A 24028-nucleotide genomic window follows, 5' to 3' on the forward strand; every position below is an offset into this window, starting at 1 on the left:
TCTTTTAAGTTTGAAAAATTAAAAAACAAAAAGTTGATACCAAACAGCTAAAAAAATAACTTTGAAAAACAGGTAGAGTCTGAGTCAAATCCATTAAGACTTTGATGAACACATACATGCAGTTCTTGGTATGGCCAATATATGGCAGTTCCCATTATCTTACCCGATAATAGCTGCTGTCAGTGTTTACTGTGTGCCAGGCACTTTATGTGCTGTGATTTAGAATCTTCACACCTCAATGCTCCATTTTTCTGTTGAGGAAACTTAGGTTGAGAGTGGTTAAGTAACTTGTCCAAAGTTACACAGTGAGGGTAAAAATAAACAGATTTGAACCCAGGAAAGTTCTCACACTCTGAAGTCTACCATGTGGCCTAGGCAGAACGCTGCTAGAACCACTGCCCTAGTATATTTAGATGCTATCATGGCACATATCGTCACCACAAGAATCTTTGTATAGCAGTGACAACAGAACCCATTTGTTTTATGAAATACGTATTAAGAAGAGGATGCAGAGAATATCTTAGAATTTTTGTTAATTATATTTTTAATCTGTGAAAAGTCTTCCTTTTTACAGATTAGTATGTGATAAGATTTGGACAGGGGAAAAATTCAGTAACATCTGAGCTGGTTGATTTGTAGCTTGAATGTGTAAATTCATATTTTAAACATTAAAGATTGAAAATATTTTTTTCATTTCTTATCTCAACAGCAAAATAGCACTACTTTCCATAAAAATATTTTTAGAAATGTTTATAGTTTTTTAGTGCTGCATCTGTAGCGTTTAAGAACATTGATCTTTTTGACAAGAAACAACATATTTCCCAGTTTAGTATAATGGTCAAACTAAGCAAAATGTAAAGCACTTATTACATCAAATTTGAGCATTTAAAAAGTTATTTTAGAGTAAATACTGATTTTAAAATACTGAGGAATAAAAGAAAAATTAGTCATTTCATCCTAAAATAGCTTTTGTAAATATTTTACTGTATGTCTTTTGGGTCTTATAGAAAGTTTTAAACATAGTTGTAATTGTAGAGTATGTATGTTCTACTTTTCACCTAACATCGTAAGGAAGTCATGTTTGCTTGAATGGTTTAAAAATTACTTTTACTGTCTGCTTATTAATATACTTAAATTAAAAAAATCTTGGGCTTCCCTGGTGGCGCAGTGGTTGAGAATCTGCCTGCTAATGCAGGGGACACGGGTTCGAGCCCTGGTCTGGGAAGATCCCACATGCCGCGGAGCAGCTGGGCCCGTGAGCCACAACTACTGAGCCTGCGCGTCTGGAGCCTGTGCCCCGCGACGGGAGGGGCCGCGATAGTGAAAGGCCAGCGCACCGCGATGAAGAGCGGCCCCCACACCGCGATGAAGAGTGGCCCCCGCTTGCTGTAACTAGAGAAAGCCCTCGCACGAAACGAAGACCCAACACAGCCAAAAATAAATAAATAAATAAATAAAGTAGCTATTAATTAAAAAAAAAAAAAAATCTTTATGTAAGGAGTTTTCTGTTATAGAGAAAATGTTTTGAGTGTGTGGTGGTGGTAGTGTCTAGGGAGGAACAGTAATCTTTTTGGAAAGAGAATCTTTTCTATCCCATGCTCTTGCGGGTCCCGTTGTATCAAGAATAACAATAGCCAATGTTTATGGAACATTTATTGTGTTTCTGGCACTGATCTGATCACTTTCCATGGATTAACTCTAATCTATAGAATCACCTATGAATACGATATTGTTACTACTCTCATTTTGCAGATGAAGAAACAAAGGCACACAGACCTTAGGTAACTAATTCAGTCATGTAGCTAAGAAGTAATATTACTGGAATGTGAACTCAGGTAGTCTCGCTCTAGAACCCGTGTTTATTGAATACTACATTATTTTGTCTCAAAATGATTGTCTTGTTTAAATACCTCCTTGAGTGTACTCCAAATATTAGTAAATAGAGTTTTATATTTGTATGTAACAGATTTAAATAATATTCAATTCAAAGGAATAGGAAAAAAGAAAGTGCTGCAGAAAAACACCTCTTTTAGAAGCAAAGAGGCAATCTCTGCAATTTCTTGTAAGTGTTAAGTGAACTAACAAAATAGTGAATTCTGTTTTGGGTGGTTTTACTGATATTAGGTTTAGTGGAGATTGCCTTTCAGAAAACTCAAAAAGTATCAGACTTAAAACACTTTGGAGTGGCTGTCATTTTTCCAGTTTCTCCTCTGAATCAAGTATGTATGTCAAGCACTGTTTTCAGTTGGCATTTGAGAGCGAGCCTCCTGAGGTGATGCCTGAGAGCGCACTTGCAAACCATGAAGAATTCCATTGCTGTAAGCTGCATTATGATGAGATGTGGATGCTTTTATGTAGTAGATGATCTCATCATACAAGCTCATGTTGGATTACCCACTTGGCACAATTGAAAACGACATGCTATTCCAAGAAAGCCTAAGTGTCTTTAGTTAATGATGGGTGATCCTGTTGAGTCTCTCTTTTCCAAAGTGCTTTAAAAGCACTGAAGTACTCTCAGAGAGGCCATCCTAGCATGGATTATGTTGACAGGGAAGAAAAATGCTGTTCTTTGCTGGAAGTAATGTGGGATTTAATAAAACCTTTGGCTTTGATCTTAATATGTCCTAGAGAGGGGACTTCCCTGGTGGTCCGGTGGCTAAGACTCCGTGTTGCCAGTGCAGGTGACCCGGGTTCGATCCCTGGTCAGGGAACTAGACCCCACATGCCGCAACTAAAGATCCCGCACGCGGCAACGAAGATCCCACGTGCTGCAACTAAGACCCGGTGCAGCCAAATAAATAAATGAATATTTTTTAAAAATTAATGCATCCTAGAGAAAAAGATAAGCACACACATGCATGACCTTTGGGGAACTGTTTTTATTTTATTTCATTTTTATTTATTTATTTGTAATAGAATATAATTGATTTTACAGTATTATATTAGTTTCAGGTGAACAACATAGCAATTCAATATTTTTATAGATTATACTCCATTTAAAGTTAGTTACCAAATAACGGCTAGATTTTCCTGTGCTGTACAATATATCCTTGTTGCTTATTTATTTTATACGTGATAGATGGTACTTCTTAATCCCCTTCCCCTATCTTATCCCTCCCCTTTCCCCACTGGTCACCACTAGTTTATTCTCTGTGTCTGTGGGTCTTTGTTACTCATTTGTTTACTTTTTAGATTCCACAATAAGTAATAATGGAGAACTATTTTTATTAAAACATTATCTTGTGATGTACTCTCTGAATATGCCCTGTCCAGAGTGTGCGTAGTGTTCCTTTACAGGGTATTTTATCAAATACCAGGCTTATTGAAAAGTTAGAAGTTGAAGTATGTAAGTTTGAGTCAAGAAAAAAAAGTCACTGAAGTTTTTTAAAAGTTAAAAATTAAAACATTTGTTTTCAACCACCCTAACCATGCTGTATTCCTTATGTTTTATGTGTATGTATAGGATTTTTATATTACTGTGGGAACAGGATTGGTGTTTTTGGTGGCATCCATCTTTTTCTCTTTGACACATGACAGTACCACGGCTGAACTTGCTGCAATTGTAAGTAACTTTTATCTTTGCTTATTTTTATTTGCTTAGAAATATGGAATTTGGAAAGTACTTGGCAGGTTATACAGTAAGGGAGAGTGGTTTGTCTTTTAACTTATTTTTTAGTGTAATTTGATTAGAGGCCTAAAAGCAAATAAATATGATAGCCTTAAAAACCTAGAACCTGTCTTTAGAATTTGACTGAGTTTTGTTAACAAAAATCCATTGAAGCCACATATGAACTTTATTGCTAATGGAAGTGGTAAAATTGACTTGATTATCTTACATTTCTCCCCTTTTTGGTTCAACAGAAACACATCTACATATCAGGTGCTGTTTTAGGTGTAGAGAATAGACAGGAGAAATGACCCCAAAGTTCAGCCTAGTATAAGAGATAGATAAGTAAATGTTTTTATCTGAAATCCTTGAGGGACCAAATGTTTTTTAGAATTCAGAATATTCTGCATTTTAGAAAGGTAATACTGTGCATATACTGTATTACACACCTTCAGAGGGCCTGGGCAGCACCTTGTAATCCAACATATTAATATTTCTGAAGCATCTGAATATTCACAGTAAAAGAGATAGGTAAAGACTGTAAAGAGTTTTACGTTGTGTCAATTTTGAGCCAAGTGAATGATGAAACTTCGAGTTTTTGTTTCTTTTTGGACTTCAGAATTACAAATCAAGGATCATGGACTTAATTGGTGCCAGTGCTGTGAACATGAACAACTAACAACTGGTTAACAAATCCTCTTACTAGTCAGCTGATTTCCAATTAATGCTTTGTTCATAAGAAAATTGAAGTTGTAATTAATTGAACTGTCAGCTAATAGATCATTAAAACTGCTTTTTATGATAGAACAACTCAAAAGGAGTTCAGAGAATTAGATGGCTATAACATATCTACCTATTTATGTGAACACGGTTTCTTAGTACTTAATGTGTAAAAACAAAACAATAAAATTAATGCCGAACCTTGATGCATTCTAGCAGTAAGTAATATTTAGTCATGGATACGTGAAACAGCTGAAGAGAAAAAAAGCCTTATGCTTAATTTGTTTGTAATCATATTTTTGTTGCAGAAGAGTATGATAGGGTGAATCAGTAAAATACTTCCTAGTATAAAAATGTATTACTATAAAATCCTGTGGAGGAAGTAAAATAAAGTTGAGGAAATGTTGAGTTCGTGGGGGGAAAAGAAAGCATGTCCTAAAATTACCAGCTATTAAAAAAAAGCTTATTTGTGTGTTTTAATTAGGTGGTGTGTCAGAATATTACAGTATTCAGATTTCATTAGATATATTTAAGAGTGACTGGTGGTTTAAAAGCTCAGTATTTATAATATGTTGGAAATTACCTTTTGCAACTATTTAAATTATGAAAATTATATAGACTTAAATGGGTGAGGGAGTCCACTTTTTTAAGAATTATGATGTGAACAGAAGAGCTAGAAGATCATTTGGGTTATATGCATAGAGGGTCCTGTATGGACCGGAGCTCTCTAAGGTGGTCAGAGATGTCTTCGTAGACAAGATGACATCTGATCTGCCTTTAAGTGTCAAATAAATTTGCCAGTCAAATAAGGGGACAGATGCCACCAAGCCAAAATACAGACTCCAGAGTGAAGAAGGGACTTGGGTTTCGAGGGGTGGAATTGATAATTACATTTTGGTTGGATGTGTTGGGGACATCCAGTTGAATTAATGAATTAGGAGCTCCGTTTGCTTTACAGTGAAATGAGGCAGAATGGAGGGATGGGGTGTGAAGGGCAAGAGACTGCAGCAAACGACGACAAAATGTTAAAAACTTCATGGAGAAGGAGCCTTAGAATTGAGACTTTAGCCGTGACCTACATCGATTTTCTCTTTTTACAGAGCACTTCTTTGGCCCCCTTCCTTAAGGGTTTTGCTAGTGAAGAAGCTAAATTTGCACCATGGTCTTCTGTCTCTTGACAGAATTCTCAGAATGTTTGATTAGATGTTAGAAGAGTACAATGAGGAAGAAGTGATTTAAGGAAGAGGAAGTAGGTAGTGGCGTCATGTTGCTGTGTCATTACAGTGTGACAGTGAGCTGGAAAATACTTTTTAGGTAATTGAACCATTTAACCTAAAAGTATCTTCCAAATAGAATTTCTGTTTTGATACAAATAACCTTTTCCATTTTTACCTAGGCGTGGCTGCCTGCTCTTCTCACCCGTGTGTCAGTCTAAACCATTGCTAACAATCCGGTGTTTTGTATCATGTTATAGGATTTTGTTTTTCATCTATTAACCTTAGCTTCATAGATTGGCACCTCACACATACACACACACACAAGACAGGACATTAATATTTTGTGAGACTTTGACTAATGACCATTATTCTGGAATTTTTTTTTGTAACTTCTTTCCATTTTTTGATGACCTTAAAAATTTTTTAACCACTAATGTTAAGAATGATGTGTTTAAGATAAATTGATGAATTGTCTTGCTTGTATAAAGCATGATCAGAGCCAAGTAGGAAATGTGACAGTATATTGCAGAATTCCTCATATAATCTTTGCCCCTTTTTCCTCCTCAGGTGTTTGGATTTCTAGCAAGTTTTGTGTTCCTGTCTGACTTTTTCATTATGGTCTATGAAAAACGTAAGGAGCCCCGGCCAAGAAAACCTGAGGCTACTGTTAATGAACCACTTAATGCTTAGAGACTCTAGGGAACAGGTGTTACGTCGCCACCGCGTGGTGCCTGAGCCCTGGCAGAAGCTCTTGTAGAGTCTGTCATGATTAAACCACTTCCTTGGGAGCGCAAGGCAGAAAGGCAGTTTGATCAGTATTGATTGGACTGTGTGTCAGTCACCACAAATTGGGCCAGAGGGCTTTTTGTTTTAAAAAATATATTTTCTTTTGGTAATGGTTGAAACTTGTGTCAGATGAAGTTTTGTTTTGTTTTGTTTGGAGGTGAGGGCAATTGTTCCTTTAAATCACATAGCTCAACTGATGATAAATTATTCTGTCATTGTTACTAGGCTTAGCTTTCAAATTATGCTTTATAGCTGTATAAACAGCATGATTAAGTTTATCCATTTAGAAATGGTTTCATTTTTAAATTAATTTGCTTAACTATAACTTTGCTTTTTGATGACTAGATAAAATTTAATGTATATTTAAGAGATCAATATTTTAAATGTTGGTCTAGGTTTTTTCCTTAAAATGTAAAACCCAGGCTTTACTGTATCTCACTCAGCCTTAAAATTATACTGTAACATTTTAGGATAATAATAATTAACTCTTTCTGAGACCTTTTATAGCCTAATAGAAAATGTGTGGGAGATGTTGATATTGTCCATGTTACAAAAGCAACAGCATCAGTTACCCCATGTTTATACTGTACTTTGGTTGTCAGTATCAAGTAAAAAAAAAGATCTTTATATAGAAAGATAGAAAAATGGAAGAAACTGCTATCATGACTAAGGACCAAAGATAAGATACACTTTTGCACAATGCAGTGAAAGTAGTTATAAAAGTAGGCCTCGACCACTTCCAAATGCCTGAAGAGATGAGTTCATACTACGAGATAGAAAATGGTTTGTTCCCTTTTGCCATATGATTATTTCTACTGAAGTTAATACAGCTCTGCAGGTTCTGTTCAGTGTTTTCTTTGGAGCCAATCTTCTTTTAAAACCCCAATCTTTGATTTTTGATTTGAGAGCCTCCCTTTTCTGTCTCCTTATCAGAATGGTCCATGTACTACTTCATCAGGCATAGCTGGGCCTCTGGCTCTGGCTTCCTTGATGGCAGATTCTCCAGAATCTTGGGCCCTTTTAATTGCATAGAGTATATAGCAGGATCCTTAGGGTTCTTGTTCCCACATAGGCATTGCTCTGGTTTTTCTTCAAAGGAGACCTTCTTAAGAAAGTGAATATCCAGAGATTCCTGCCCAGTTTAATACTGTTGATGGTGTAAGGGAGTAGTCAAACTATTCTCAGAAGACACTTCATAACCAGTTCTGATAATTTGGAAGAACTGTCTGTTGCTGGCAGGCTGTCTTAGAGCCAGCCAGCCAGGGCACTTTGAACAAGACCTTTCTTAAAGTGGGTCCTTTTTTTTTTTTTTTTTAAACGGGACCTTTCTGACCAAGTGGTTCACAGACTAGACCTTTCTTGTCCTCCTGGTAGATTTTTTTTTGACTCAAGACTGTAGGTCTCAGGCAATGAGCCCATGCATCAGATCCTTCAGTACTTTGGTTAAAGTCTCCTGGGCTAGTAGGTTTTCTGTCTGAAAGAGTGGAATCATGTTTCCAGTGAGACAGTTTAATGACCTCATCCTTTTTTAATTTCTCATCTGCCAATTGTGTGTTGTAGATGGTTTTCAGACGCAGATGGCCGGACACAGCTTCTGCTCTTACTGACTCAGAACCTTATCCATTTGTATCAGAGCTTGGATGCTAGTGCTAGTGGTGATGTCACCACTACCTGCTTGGGAGATAATGAAACCAATCTTGGATGCTGTTTTAACTAGGTGTGCTGTCTGAGAGAGGAGAAATAGCCTGGGTCTTGGGTTCAAAGATAAGCAGCTTATGATAGGCAGGTTCTCAAATTTCACATCCAGCTATACTGTTGTCCTTTTAAGTATCATCTGCACCCAGCTGGGATTCAGAGCAGACCAGCTGGGCTACCTCAGGGTCCCCACTCATGCACTGGGCTCAGTTGAGTTTGATGGAATGTCCTCTGCTGGCCTCACATCCACAGCATGTTGGCGTGGAACTTACTTAAGCTCTGCTTGTTCTGAGGTTTCACTTCCATTTGTTTCATTGGCACAGAATGGACCTCTTAGCTGGCCACCGAAAGGTAATATCTTCACTGGTATTTTGGGTCACTCTAGAACCTTTCTTCACATTGTTTTTTACAGGACCCATGACTGATTAGCCTCCATCTTCTATTGTAGAAGGAGTTAGGAGTAAAAAGATCTTTGTGGTAAATAAAAATTTCAAGGTGAACTTGAAACCAAAGATACTGTTACTTACAGAAAAGGGCACACTTAGTAAACTCAAATGTAAAATAATTTTTTATTAACGTTTATGGTAAATTTATATTGTACACAAATAGACTGTTTAGAATGGTTCTTAAAAATTATAAGGGAAATGCACATACAGTACAAAAATTTTATAACTGCTCTACTTCTGTTTGGGGACTGGGAAATGTATTTTTACATTGTTTATAACCAATCATTTTTGTATTTAATAATTTTAAATCCTGAGTCTTTTATATCTCTCTCAATGTCAAATTTTGTAGTCTTCTTTTTAAATAAACCCACTTTATTGTTCACACCTTTGTAGTTGTTTAATTATTATAAAAACATGGTGTTTAAATGAAAGCTTTCTCCAGAGTTCTAGGAGTTGGCTCCACAACCTTGGTAAGAATACTGGACTTCGGATCTGCCTGGGCGTGGGGCAGGGGTAGAAAAGAAACACGTCCAACTCCTACCCATGGGCTGTCCCTCTTCTTGGAAAGTTGGAATACACATTGAAACAACATTTTTGGGGAGCCGTATGTGAAGAGTTACAAAGGAATGTTAAGGACTAAATATACCTTTAAATACTCCCAAAGAAGCAAATTTGGACTCGATCACATTTCTCGGTGTGGCCAACAATCCTAAAAACAAAATAGGTACATTCTCTTGCAAGCTATTCAATGACTGGGAAAGTGTGAAGCAAAACTGAGGTGGTTCTGGTAAAGCTACAACTATTTGTGTAGTTTGCAAAATTCCTGCCTCCAGACATACAGAATAACAAGGTCTTTATAGTCGTCAAGAACTCACTGGAATTTGTACATTCTTCGGAGTTTTGTGTTTTGTTTTGATAAAGAGCATGATTTTATCAATATGCAGTCAACTGCAAGGAGCAGAAACCTAATTAAGTAAGTGGGTCTTAAACAGTAAGGAAAATTTACTTCACAAGAAGTCTGGGTAGGGCAGTTCCACAACTGGTAAATTCAGTGGCTCACCAGGGACCCAGGCTCTTTCCATGTTTTTCTGCCCATCCACCTTTTTTTTTTTTTTTTTAATTTATTATTTATTTTGGCCATGCTGGGTCTTAGTTGCGGCATGCGTGTGGGATCTAGTTCCCTGACTGGGGATCAAACCCAGGCCCCCTGCATTGGCAGCACGGAGTCTTTCCCCTGGGCCACCAGGGAAGTCCTTGCCCATCCACCTTCTGCTGTGAGAGTTTTTGTCTTCTGGATTGACCCTTTATGGTTTCGCAAGATGGTGGCAACATCTCCAGGCATCATCTGCTTGTACAACAATGTCCAAAGGCCAGAAGAGAAGAGGTTGTTGATTCTTCCATGTCCTTCCAAGGTGTTCCTTTTTCACAGAAGCCCCTTGGTGGACTTCACCTACTTATCTTACTAGGAGATATTAAATACCTGTTTCCAAATCACTTTTTAACATGGAGACTAGAATTGCTGTGATTGGCTTAAAGTAATCAAGATTCCTCCCCTTAGGTTGTGAATATCCTTTGAAGCATATAGCCTTCTGATACCTGAACAAAATTGGTTCTGTTAGCAAGAGAAAGCGTCATGGGTTAGGGATCAACAGTCTGTCATAAGTATGTAAAGGACTGTGACCTAGCTAGGAGAAATAAAATTCCCAGTTTAAGAAATTTCTACAACATCGTAAGTCAACTGTACTTCAATTAAAATTAAAAGCAAAAAATTTCTGTAGGCCTGACTACCCCAAAACAATTTAAAATAGAAGAACTTGTTTTATTTTTTACACTAAATTATAATTCTACAAATAATGTCTACCATAGAAAATTGGTTTAACAAAAGTGGAAAGTATTGTTCTTTCCCTGATATCTTTGCATTTAGCTACTTTAAAATTTTTTGAAACATGTCAAGCACTGGAAGTACAGAGGATAATGCTTATTGTAGATACCACCCAGCTTTAGTAGATCATAACATTTTGCCATATTTGCTTTAAGGCCCTTGTTTAAAGAGAAAATGAAGTTATACTTTTCAAGTACCACCACCTCTAATCTTAATCTCTTTCCTTTTCCAAAGGTAAACACTGTCTTGAATTTGGTGGATATCTTTCCTGTTTTTCTTGTCTGACATATATATAGATGTATCCATAAACAGTGTACAGTGTGGTATAGTTTGCTTTTTTTAGTCAGTAGTATTTTTTTTAATGTATTATTTTTGGCTGTGTTGGGTCTTTGTTGCTGCACGCAGGCTTTCTCTAGTTGTGAGCAGGGGCTACTCTTCGTGGTGCGCGGGCTTCTCGTTGCGGAGCACGGGCTCTAGGTGCTCAGGTTTCAGTAGTTGTGGCACACAGGCTCAGTAGTTGTGGCTCGTGGGTTCTAGAGCGCAGGCTCAGTAGTTGTGGTGCATGGCCTTAGTTGCTCCACAGCACGTGGGATCTTCCCGGACCAGGGCTCGAACCCGTGTCCCCTGCATTGGCAGGCAGATTCTTAACCACTGCACCACCAGGGAAGTCCCAGTCAATAGTATTTTGAAATTTATCTGATACTTGTAACTCTAGTTCATTCATTTTAACTGCTACTTGGTGTTCCATCATACGTATACTACATGCCACGATTTACTTATCATTCCTCTGTTTATAGAAAATTTTTTTTTTAATTATTGATCATTTCAACCAGTGTTGCATTGAGCAAACATACTTGGAACATCTTGTGTACACGTGTTGGGTGTGTATTTAGAAATCAAATTGTTGGGTCAGAGGGTATATGCAATTTCAACATGGCTAAATATTTCCAAATGGGTCTGCAAAGTGGTGGAACCAATTTGTTTATATTCTTTTTTTTTTTAATTATTTATTTATTTCTTTTGGCTGCATTGGGTCTTCGTTGCTGCACGTGAGCTTTTCTCTAGTAGCGTCGAGCAGGGGCTACTCTTCGTTGTGGTCTGCGGGCTTCTCATTGCAGTGGCTTCTCTTGTTGCAGAGCACAGGCTTTAGGCGTGCAGGCTTCAGTAGTTGTGGCACACGGGCTCAGTAGTTGTGGCTCGTGGGCTCTAGAGCGTAGGCTCAGTAGTTGTGGCGCACAGGCTTTGTTGCTCCGTGGCATGTAGAATCTTCCCAGACCAGGGCTCAAACCCATGTCCCCTGCATTGGCATGCAGATTCTTAACCACTGCGCCACCAGGGAAGTCCCCCCAAATTTTTTGACATTATAAAGTACCAAAAGGTGATGAAAGAAATATTAAAAGTAATAAAAAGCAAAGCTTATCCCTTTTACCTTTTGCATAGTGATTTAACTAGTAAATATTTAACAAAGAGAATTTAAGTTAAATATCCCAAAGCCAGACGAGCTACTTACGAACAGTTTAGCAGAATAAACTCACCTATGTGGCAAAATAGTGAGAAGATTTATAAGTAGACGTGATAAGCCTAATGAGCCTGGTGATAGCTGGTTGTCCAGAAACTTAGTTCAACTTTAAAAATTACCAAAAAAACTATAAATTTTAATGTATTTCTAAATGTTCATCTAAAAAGGTACAGCTTTTTAGAAACAGGATACAACCTTATCTAGAGAGTAAATATAAACAATACCTTAGTTGGCTTAAAAGCAGCACCAATTAAGAAGGCATTCAAGCTCAACAATATAATTATCTTCTCTCTTTTTTTTTTTTGTTTTGTTTTGTTTTGTTTTTTGGCCACACCATGTGGCTTGCGGAATCTTAGTTCCCCGACCAGGGATTGAACCCGTGCCCCCTGCAGTGGAAGTGCAGAGTCCTAACCACTGGACTGCCACGGAATTACCAACAAAATAATTATCTTAATACCAACAACAAATTAATCAACTCCTAGTTTAATACTGGACTTATTAATAGAAGCAGTAATGTTAATGAGTAACAAGAAATATTTCTCCTTGCATAAGCTTACGTCAGTGACCAATGCTATACTGATAATTAAAAGTAAATAAACGAAACCAACGATAAACTATTTATCAAATACACTGTTAACCTTTATACAGGTATACACCTAAGGAAGATTTAAAAAAAAGTAAAAGGAACTCTGCAAACGCAAACCCCACCGATTTACCAAAAACATCACCTCTAGCATAAGAAGTATTAGAGGCACTGCCTGCCCAGTGACATCTGTTAAACGACCGAGGTATCCTGACCATGCAAAGGTAACATCACCATTTGTTCTCTAAATGAGGACTTGTATGAATGGCCACACGAGGGTTTTATTGTCACTTACTTTCGATCAGTGAAATTGACCTTCCCATGAAGAGGTGGCAATGACAAAATAAGACGAGATGACCCTATGGAGCTTTAATTAACCCAAAAAATAAACGATTAAGGGACAACAAAAATTTCATGTGGGTTAACAATTTTGGTCCGGGTGACCTCAGAGAACAAAAAGCCTCCGAGTGATTAAAATCTAGACCTACTAGTCAAAATAATTTATCATTTATTGATCCAAAAAAATTGATCAATAGAACAAGTAACCCTAGGGCTAACAGCACAACCCTATTCTAGAGTTCATATTGACAATAGGGTTTACAACCTCGATGTTGGATCAGGGCACCCCAATGGTGTAACCACTATTAAAGATTTGTTTGTTCAACGATTAAAGTCCTACTTGATCCGAGTTCAGACAGGAGTCATCCAGGTCGGTTTCTATCTACTCTATATTTTTCCCAGTTTGAAAGGGCAAGGGAAATAAAGCCTACTTTATAAAAGTGCCTTAAAATAATTAATGATATAGGGACTTCCCTGGTGGTCCAGTGGTAAACACTCTGTGCTTCCAATGCAGGGGGTGTGGGTTTGATCCCTGGTCAGGGAACCAAGATCCCACATGCCGTGTGGCGCAGCCCAAAAAAAAAAAAAAAAAATTATATAATCTTAATTTAATTAATTCCTAATTACTCAAGAAAAGGGTTTGTTAGGGTGACAGAGCCCAGTAACTTCATAAAACTTAAACCTTTATAATCAGAGGTTCCACTCCTCTCCCTAACACAATGTTTATAATTAATATCTTAATACTCATTGTTGCAGTTCTTCTAGCTGTAGCATTCCTTACATTAATTGAACAAAAAGTACTAGGTTATATACAACTCTGAAAAGGACCAAACATCATTGGACCATATGGCCTATTACAGCCTATTGTGGATGCAGTCAAATTATTCATTAAAGAACCACTATGGGTCACACCGGTTAGAATGGCTATCAAAAAGACAAGTGATAACAAGAGGTGGTAAAGATGTGGAGAAAAGGGAATCCTTGTGCACTGTTGATGGGAATGTGAATTGGTACAACCATTATGGAAAATAGTATGGAGTTTCCTCAAAAAATTAAAAGTAGAACTAATATATAATATTATCCAACAATTCCATTTCTGAGTATAACTCCAAAGGAAATGAAACCACTATCTTGAAGAGATATCTGCAACTCATGTTCATTGCAGCATTATTCACAATAGATAGAATGATATGGAAACAACCTAAGTATCCATTAAAAGACAAATGGATAAAGAATGTGGAATATTTATTTATATAATTCTACCATAAAAAGAAGGAGATCCTGCCTTTTGTGACAGCATGGACCATGAGGGCATTGTGCTAAGTGAAATAAGTCTGACACAGAGAAATACTGTATGTTCCCACTTATATATGGAATCTAAAAAAAAATTTAACTCATAGAAATGGAGAGTAGAATGACGGTTGCTAGGGGCTGGGAGTGGGGGAAGTGGGGAGATGTTGATCAAATGGTACAAACTTCTGGCTATAGGATGAATAAGTTCTGGGTATCTCGTGTACAGCATGGTGACTGTAATTAGCAATACTGTATTATATACTTTAAAGTTGTTAAGAGAGTAGATCTTAAATGCTATCACCACATGCAAAACAAGGGTAATTATATGAAGGGATGTAGGTGTTAACTTACATTTTTGTGGTATTCATTTCACAATACATTCATATATCAAATCAAAAAAAAAATAAAAAAGAACCACTATGGGGACTTCCCTGGTGGTCCAGTGGTTAAGAATCTGTCTTGCAATGCAGGGGATGCTGGTAAGATCCCACATGCCACGGGGCAACTAAGCCCACACGCTGCAACTACAGAGCCCATGTGCCACAACTAGAGAGAAGCCCACGTACCGCAACGAAGAGCCTGTGCACTGCAACGAAAGATCTCGCGTGCCACAACTAAGACCCGACGCAGCCAAAAGATAAATAAATAGGGCTCCCTTGGTGGCGCAGTGATTAAGAATCCTCCTGCTAACACAGGGGGCACGGGTTCGAGCCCTGGTCTGGGAAGATCCCACATGCTGTGGAGCAACTAAGCCTGTGCGCCACAACTACTGAGCCTGCGCTCTAGAGCCTGCGAGCCACAACTACTGAGCCTGCGTGCTACAACTACTGAAGCCCATGTGCCTAGAAACCATGCTCTGCAACAAGAGAAGCCACCACAATGAGAAGCCCACATACCACAGCAAAGAGTAGGCCCCACTCGCCACAACCAGAGAAAAGCCCACGCGCAGCAACGAAGACCCAATGCAGCCAAATATAAAAAAAAAAAAAAAAAAAAAAAAGATGGGAGTTTAAATCTCCCCTTAATGATATGCCACAATCAGAGACATAAACAAGATTCATTACTATTTCATCAGTCATTCTAGCCCTACTTATTATAGTCCAATGAAAAATTTCAAACTACGTTTATCACTTAAACCCAGAATTAAAACTCACTCAAATGCAAAAACAATCCACCCCTTGAGAAACAAAATGAATGAAAGTGTATTGGCCTCTTTCATTACCCCAACAATAACAGGACTTCCTATTGCTATCTTCATTGCTCTAGTCCCAAGCATTGTATTCCCCACTCCTAACCCACGAACCCACAACTGTATCATTTTTACTCAACAGTGATGAGTCCAATGCACATCAAAACAAATAATGGCCATTCATAATCACAGAGGACAGACCTGAACACGAATACTTCAATCACTCATTCTATTTATTGGGTCAACAAATTTACTAAGACCCCTACCACCTTCATTTATACCCACCACACAACTCTCAATGCATTCAGGTCTAGCAATCCCTCTATGAGCAGGAACTGTAATGCCTGGTTTTCCCCACAAAACAAAGCATCCTTGGCCTATTTTCTATCACAAGGACCCCAGTGTCTCTTATCCCTGTGCTAGTCATCATTGAAACTATGAGCCTATTTAGTTAACCAGTAGCCTTAACAGCCAATATTAGAGCAGGTCACTGATTAATTCATTGAATCGGAGGGGCAACTCTAGCACTACTACATATTAGTACCACCACAGCCCTTATGACAGTCATTATTCTTTTTTTTTTTTTTAATATTTATTTGGCTGCATCGGGTCTTAGTTGCGGCACGCAGGCTCTAGAGCTCGCGGGTTTAGTCGCCCCTCGGCATGTCAGATCTTAGTTCCCCGACCAGGGATCAAACCAGCGTCCCCTGAATTGAAAGGAGGATTCTTAACCACTGGACCACCAGGGAAGTCCCAACAGTCATTATTCTTATCCTACTCACAATCTTCGAATTTGCTGTCCCCCTAATTCACACTTACATATTCACCCTACTAGTAAGTCTCTACGTATATGACAACACACAAAGACCCACGAAACCCCTGCATGTCAGAGTAAATCCTAGTCCCTGACCCCTTACAGGAGCTCTTCCAGCCCTCCTAATAACATCCAGCCTTGTCATAGGATTTCAGTTAAATTCAGTACTATTATTAGCACCAGGCTTACTAATACTCTAATAATATAACAGTGATGACAAGACATCGTCCAAGAAAGCACCTTCCAAGGCCAATCCTGTACCAACTGTTCAAAAAGGACTTCGATATGAACTCATTCTCTTCATGATTTCAGAAGCCCTCTTTCTTACCAGCTTTTTCTGAGTCTTCCATCACTCGAGCCTCACCCCACACCTGAACTAGGCGGATGCTGACCATCCCAGGCATCTGCCCTCTAAACCCACTAGAGGGACCACTCCTCAACACCTCAGTCCTATTAGCCTCCGGGGTACCCATCACCTGATCCTGCCACAACCTCATAGAAGGAAACCAAACACATACGCTCCAAGCCCTTTCTATGACAATTGCGCTGCGTGTTTACTTCACACTTCTACAAGCCTCAGAATAGTACAAAACGCCTTTTACAATTTCAGATGGTGTATATGGATCAACTTTCTTCATGGCTACAGGATTCCACGGCCGACATGGAATGATTGGTTCTACTTTCCTAATCGTCTGCTTCTTACACCAATTAAAATTTCACTTTACATCCAATCACCACTTGGACTTTGCGGCCTGATATTGACATTTTGTAGACATAGTATGACTATTCCTTTACATATCTATTTATTGATGAGGATCTTCTTCTTTAGTATTAAATCATTCAATTGACTTTCAATCAATTAGTGTTGGTATAATCCAAAAAATAATAAATCTTATACTGATATTAATCACAAATAGAGCACTAGCCTCACTGCTTGTATGTATCACATTCTGACTCCTTCCATTAAATATTTACACAGAAAAAACAAGTCTCTATGAGTGTGGATTTGACCCCATATGGTCGGCACGCTTACCCTGTTCCAGAAAAGTTTTCTTAGTGGCTATGACATTTCTTCTCTTTGACTTAGAGATTGCTCTCCTTTTACCTTTACCCTGAGCATCCAAACAAATAACCTAAAAACAATGCTCATTATAGCTCTGTTTCTAACCTTACTACTAGCAACAAGGCTGGCCTATGAATGAACCCAAAAAGCACTAGAATGAACTGAAAATGATCATTAGTTTAAGCTACAATAAAGGATTTTAACTCATTAGATTATGATTAAGTTCATAATTATCAAGTGCCTTTAATATATATAAATATTATTATAGCATGTACAGTATCTCTTGTAGGATTACTAATGTACCAATATTACCTAATATCCTCACTAGATAGTATGCCAAGAAGGAATAATATTATCACTATTCATTATAACAACCTAATAATTATTTGCAACCCTAATAATTCTAAACACACTATTTAGAATAATTCTAAATTCTAAACACACTATTTAGAATAATTCTAAATTCACTCTAGCAGAATACCCATTGTCCTACTAGTATTTGCAGCTTACAAAGCTGCACTTGGACTATCCCTATAAGCAATAGTATCACACACGCATGGCACCGACGAGGTACAAAATCTTAACATTCTCCAATGTCAAAAATCATTATCCTTACAATTATATTAATACCACTAACAGGATTTCAAAGAATAATAGAATAGGAAGTAACCCTATAGCCCATAGCTTACTGATTAGTTGAATAAGCCTACTTCTTCTCAGCCAATTTAACAATTATAGCCTCAACTCTTCACTAGTTTTTTTCTCTGACTCCCTATCAGCACCACTAGTAGCTTTAACAACACGACTTTTGCCACTCATACTTCTAGCCAGCCAATCCCACCTGTCCAAAGAATCCCTAACCCAGAAAAAACTGTACATCACCATACTAGTAAAATGACAAATATTTCTAATCTTAACATTGACTACCATATATGGAAACACAAAAGACCCTGAATAGCCAAAGCAATCTTGAGAAAGAAAAATGGAGCTAGAGGAATAAGGCTGCCTGACTTCAGACTATACTACAAAGCTACAGTAATCAAGACAGTATGGTACTGGCACAAAAACAGAAATACAGATCAATGGAACAGGATAGAAAACCCAGAGATAAACCCACGTACCTATGGTCACCCAATCTATGACAAAGGAGACAAGAATATACAATGGAGAAAAGACAGCCTCTTCAATAAGTGGTGCTGGGAAAACTGGACAGCTACATGTAAAAGAATGAAATTAGAACACTCCCTAACACCATACACAAAAATTAACTCAAAATGGATTAACGACCTAAATATAAGACCAGACACTATAAAACTCTTAGAGGAAAACATAGGCAGAACACTCTTTGACATAAATCACAGCAAGATCTTTTTTGACCCACCTCCTAGAATAATGAAAATAAAAACAAAAATAAACAAATGGGACCTAATTAAACTTAAAAGCTTCTGCACAGCAAAGGAAACCATAAACAAGATGAAAAGACAACCCTCAGAATGGGAGAAAATATTTGCAAACGAAGCAACTGACAAAGGACTAATCTCCAAATATATACAAACAGCTCATGCAGCTCAATATCAAAAAAACAAACAACCCAATCAAAAAACGGGTGGAAGACCTAAATAGACATTTCTTCAAAGAAGACATACAGAGAGCCAACAAACACATGAAAAGATGCTCAACATCAGTAATTATTAGAGAAATGCAAATCAAAACTACAATGAGGTATCGCCTCACACTGGTCAGAATGGCCATCATCAAAAAATCTACAGACAATAAATGCTGGAGAAGGTGTGGAGAAAAGGGAACCCTTTGGCACTGTTGATGGGAATGTAAATTGAAACAGCCACTAAGGAGGTTCCTTAAAAAACTAAAAATACAACTACCATATGACCCAGCACTCCCACTACTGGACATATAACCAGAGAAAAACATAATTCAAAAAGACACATGCACCCCGATGTTCACTGCAGCACTATTTACAATAGCCAGGACATGGAAGCAACCTAAATGTCCATCAGCAGAGGAATGGATAAAGAAGATGTGGTACATATATACAATGGAATATTACTCAGATGTAAAAAGGAATGAAATTGGGTCATTTGTAGAGATGTGGACGTACCTAGAGACTGTCATACAGAATGAAGTAAGTCAGAGAGAGAAAAACATATATATTAATGCATATATGTGGAATCTAGAAAAATGGTATAGATGATCTTATTTGCAAAGCAGAAATAGAGACACAGACGTAGCGAACAAACATATGGATCCAAGGGGGAAGGAGGGGTGGGATGAATTGGGAGATTGGGATTGACATATATATACTACTGATACTATGTATAAAATAGATAACTAATGAGAATGTACTGTATAGCACAGGGAACTCTACTCAATGCTCTGTGGTGACCTAAATGGGAAGGAAATCCAAAAAAGAGGGGATATATGTATACGCGTAGTGGATTCACTTTGCTATACAGTAGAAACTAACACAACATTGTAAAGCAACTACACTCCAATAAAAATTAATAAAATAAAATGTTTCCCAGAAAAAAAAAAAAAGACTGCCATAGAACAAATCCTAGTTTACATTTTATTTGAAGCAACACTAGTTGCAACACTTATTATCATTACCCGATTATATAGTCCAACAGAACGACTGATGCAGGACTTTATTTCTTATTCTACACACTAGTAGGATCCCTCCCACTTTAGTTTTCTGTTTTTTGGTTTTTTTTTTTTGGCCACACCTTGCAGCTTGTGGGATCTTGGTTCCCCGACCAGGGACTGAACCTGTGGCACGACAGTGAAAGTGCTGAGTCCTAACCACTGGACCACCAGGGAAGTCCCCCCATTCAGTAGTTTTTAAATTTGGGGGATGCTTCACCTCAGCTATGGTGTCTGAGGCCCTAACACAGTCAAATACATGTACATTTGAGCTTGAGCATCTTTTAATATGTTTGTTGACCTTTTAAGTCATGAGCCCATCTATACCAGTAGGTACAGATGCTGATACACGATCATACTTTACATCAGCTACTTCAATTATCACTATTCCCACAGGAGTAAAAGAATTTAGCTGGGGCTTCCCTGGTGGCGCAGTGGTTAGGCATCTGCCTGCCAATGCAGGGGACACGGGTTCAAGCCCTGGTCTGGGAGGATCCCACATGCCGCAGAGCAACTAAGCCCGTGAGCCACAACTACTGAGCCTGCGTGTCTGGAGCCTGTGCTCCGCAACGGGAGAGGCCGCGACAGTGAGAGGCCCGTGCACCGCGATGAAGAGTGGCCCCCATTTGCCACAGCTGGAGAAAGCCCTTGCACAGAAACGAAGACCCAACACAGCCAAAAATAAATAAATTAATTAATTAATTTAAAAAAAAAGCCACATATACACACAACCATACTACATATTTAAAAAAAAAAAAAAGAATTTAGCTGATTAGCCACTCTTCACGGAGGTAACATCAAATGATCCCCCGCTATATTATGAGTCCTAGGATTTCTTTTCCTTTTACAGTAGGTGGTTTAACAGGAATTGTTAGAGCCAACTCACCCCTAGATACTGTCCTTCTCGACACACACTATGGAGTTGCACTTTTCCACTATGCATCAGGAACGGTCTTCACCACCATAGGAGGCTTTGTGCAACTGATTCCCGCTATTCTCGGCTTATACACTCAATTCAGCAGGAGCAAAAATCCACTGTGAATTATATTTGTAGGCATAAATATTACCTTCTTCCCAAAACATTTCCTCGGTTTATCTGGAATACCACAATGATAGACTGACTACCCTGATGCATATACAACGTGAAATACCATTTCATCAATAGGTTCCTGCATTTCAGTGACAGCAGTCATACTAATAATTTTCATCATCTGAGAAGCACTTGCATCACAACAAGCGGTCTCAACAGTAGATGTAACCACTCCAAACTTAGAGTGATTACATGGATGCCCTCCACCATATCACACATTTGAAGAACCCACTTATGTCAGTCGAAAATAAGTAGGAAAGGGACTTCCCTGGCACTCCAGTGGTCAAGATTCTGCCCTTCCGATGCAGGGGGCGTGGGTTCGATCCCTGGTTGGGGAACTAAGATTCCACATGATGTGCGGCATGGCCAAATAAATAAACAAAATAAAATAACTAGGGGACTCCCCTGGTGGTCCAGTGGTAAAGAATCCACCTTCCAGTGCAGGGGACGCGGGTTCAATCCCTGGTTAGGGAACTAAGATCCCACATGCCCCGGGGCAACTAAGCCACAACTATTTAGCTCGCGAGCTTCAACGAGAGAGCCTGTGTGCCACAGACTACAGAGCCCACGCACTCTGGAGCCTGGCACCACAACTAGAGAAGAGAAAACCCACATGCCACAACTAGAGAGAAACCTGAGCACACCACGCACCATAACGAAAAGATCCCACATGCCTCAAAGATCGCGTGTGCTGCAACTAAGACCCAACGCAGCCACAAAAAAAAAAGGAAAACTAGGAAAGGAAGGAACCAAACCCTCTTCTACTGTTTCAAGCCAATACCATAACCATCATGTCTTTCTCAATAAATGAGATATTGGTAAAAAGTACATAACTTTGTCCAAGTTAAATTATAGGTGAAAGCCCTATCCCTCTCCATGGCATATCCTTTTCAACTAGGCTTTCAAGATGCAACATCACCCATGATAGAAGAGCTTCCTACATTTCCATGATCACACGTGAATCATCTTTTTTTAAAAATTTACTTATTTACGTAGGCTGCACCGAGTCTTAGTTGTTGCATGCGGGATATTACTTGCGGCATTCGGGACATTAGTTGCGGCATGTGGACTCTTAGTTGTGGCATGCGGACTTCTTGGTTGTAGCATGCGGGATCTAGTTCCCTGACCAGGGATCGAACCCCAGCCCCCAGCATTGGGAGTGCTGAGTCTTAGCCACTGGACCACCACGGAAGTCCCGAATCATATTTTTCATTGGCTCTTTGGTTCTTTATATTATTTCACTCACACTAACGACTAAACTAACACATACAAACACAAGAGATGCACAAGAAGTCGAAACAATCTGAACAATTTAACAGCCATCATCCCAATCTTAATTGCCTTGGCATCCTTATGACTTCTTTATATCAATCATCCTTCTCTGACTGTAAAAACTCTAGGGCACCAATGAGACTGGAGTTACGACTACACAGATTATGAAGCTTTAAATTCTGACTCCTCTGTGATCCCTGCCTCAGACCTAAAGCCAGGAGAACTGCGATTGTTAGAAGGAGATAACCGAGTAGTTCTACCCATAGAAGTGACAATGCGAACATTAACCTCTTCTGAAGAGGTTTTACACTCATGAGCTGGGCCTTCATTGGGCCTAAAAAGAGATGCTACTCCAGGATGCTGAAACCAAACAACCCTTATATCAACACAGCCAGACAGTGCTCAGGAATCTGTGGAGCAAATCATACCTTCATACCTATCATCTTCGAATTAGTTCCACTAAAGTATTTCAAGAAATTGATCTGCAACAATATCATAAATTCATTAAGGAGCTAAACTGCATGAAACTTAAGTTAAAGATGAGAGTTTAAACCTCCCCTTAATGATATGCCACAACTAGAGACATCAGCACGATTCATTACTATTTCATCAATCATTCTAGCCGTATTTATTATATTCCAATGAAACATTTCAAACTATGTTTATCACTTAAACCCAGAACTACAACTCACTCAAACACAAAAACAATCCACCCCTTGAGAAACAAAATGAATGGAAATGTATTGGCCTCTTTCATTACCCCAACAATAACAGGACTTCCTATTGCTATCTTCATTGCTCTAGTCCCAAGCATTGTACTCCTCACTCCTAACCCACGAATCCATAACCGCATCATTTCTTTTTTTTTAAATATAAATTTATTTATTTTATTTATTTATTTTAGGCTGCGTTGGGTCTTCATTGCTACACATGGGCTTTCTCTAGTTGCGGTAAGCGGGGGCTTTTGTTGCGGTGTGCGGGCTTCTCGTTGCGGTGGCTTCTCTTGTTGCAGAGCATGGGTTCTAGGCACGCGGGCTTCAGCAGTTGTGGCACGCAGGCTCAGTAGTTGTGGCTCGCGGGCTTTAGAGCACAGGCTCAGTAGTTGTGGCGCATGGGCTTAGCTGCTCTGCAGCATGTGGGATCTTCCCAGACCAGGGATCAAACCCGTGTCCCCTGCTTCGGCAGGCAGATTCTTAACCACTGAGCCACCAGGGAAGTCCCCTTGCCTATTTTCTACCACAAGGAATCCCCAGTGCCTCTTATCCCTGTGCTAGTCATCATCAAAACTATAAGCCTATTTTGGCAACCAATAGACTTAGCCATACGGTTAACAGCCAATATTAAAGCAGGTCACTTACCAATTCATTGAATCAGAGGGGCAACTCTAGCACTATTCAATATTAGGACCACCACAGCCCTTATGACAGTCATTATTCTTATCTCACGATCTTCAAATTTGCTCTCCCCCTAATTCAAGCTTACATATTCACCCTAATAGCACAGTAAGTCCCCTACATATGAACAAGTTCCGATCCAAGAGCACGTTCGTGAGTTCAATTTGTTCATAAGTCCAAATTAGCCTGGGTACCCAACTAACACAATCGGCTATACAGTACTGTAATAGGTTTATAATACTTTTCACACAAATAATACATAAAAAACAAACACAGAAAATAAAGAAAACATTTTTAATCTTACAGTACAGTGCCTTGAAAAGTACAGTAGTACAGTACAACAGCTGGTATACAGGGGCTGGCATCGAGTGAACAGGCAAGAAGAGTTACTGACTGGAGGAGGGAGAGGAGGTGGGAGATGGTAGAGCTGAAGGATCATCAGCAATAGGAGACGGAGG

At 38.8% G+C, this 24028-nt stretch overlaps 1 protein-coding gene and 1 pseudogene across 1 annotated transcript in view; both read left to right on the forward strand.

Annotated features, from left to right (window-relative positions):
- CMTM6 (CKLF like MARVEL transmembrane domain containing 6) overlaps nt 1-6337 on the forward strand; it is a 39090-nt gene extending 32753 nt beyond the window's left edge. The window contains exons 3-4 of the mRNA XM_007191529.2: nt 3464-3562; nt 6112-6337. Of these exons, the coding sequence (XP_007191591.1) occupies nt 3464-3562; nt 6112-6234 (222 nt within the window). The 3' untranslated portion in view covers nt 6235-6337. The remainder of the gene's footprint in view (nt 1-3463; nt 3563-6111) is intronic.
- Nucleotides 6338-21780: 15443 nt separating this feature from the next.
- LOC130709121 (cytochrome c oxidase subunit 2-like) lies at nt 21781-22692 on the forward strand (annotated as a pseudogene).
- The last annotated feature ends 1336 nt before the right edge of the window (nt 22693-24028 follow it).

This window comes from Balaenoptera acutorostrata, chromosome 10 (assembly GCF_949987535.1).
Source record: "Balaenoptera acutorostrata chromosome 10, mBalAcu1.1, whole genome shotgun sequence".
NCBI classification, from domain to species: Eukaryota; Metazoa; Chordata; class Mammalia; order Artiodactyla; family Balaenopteridae; genus Balaenoptera; species Balaenoptera acutorostrata.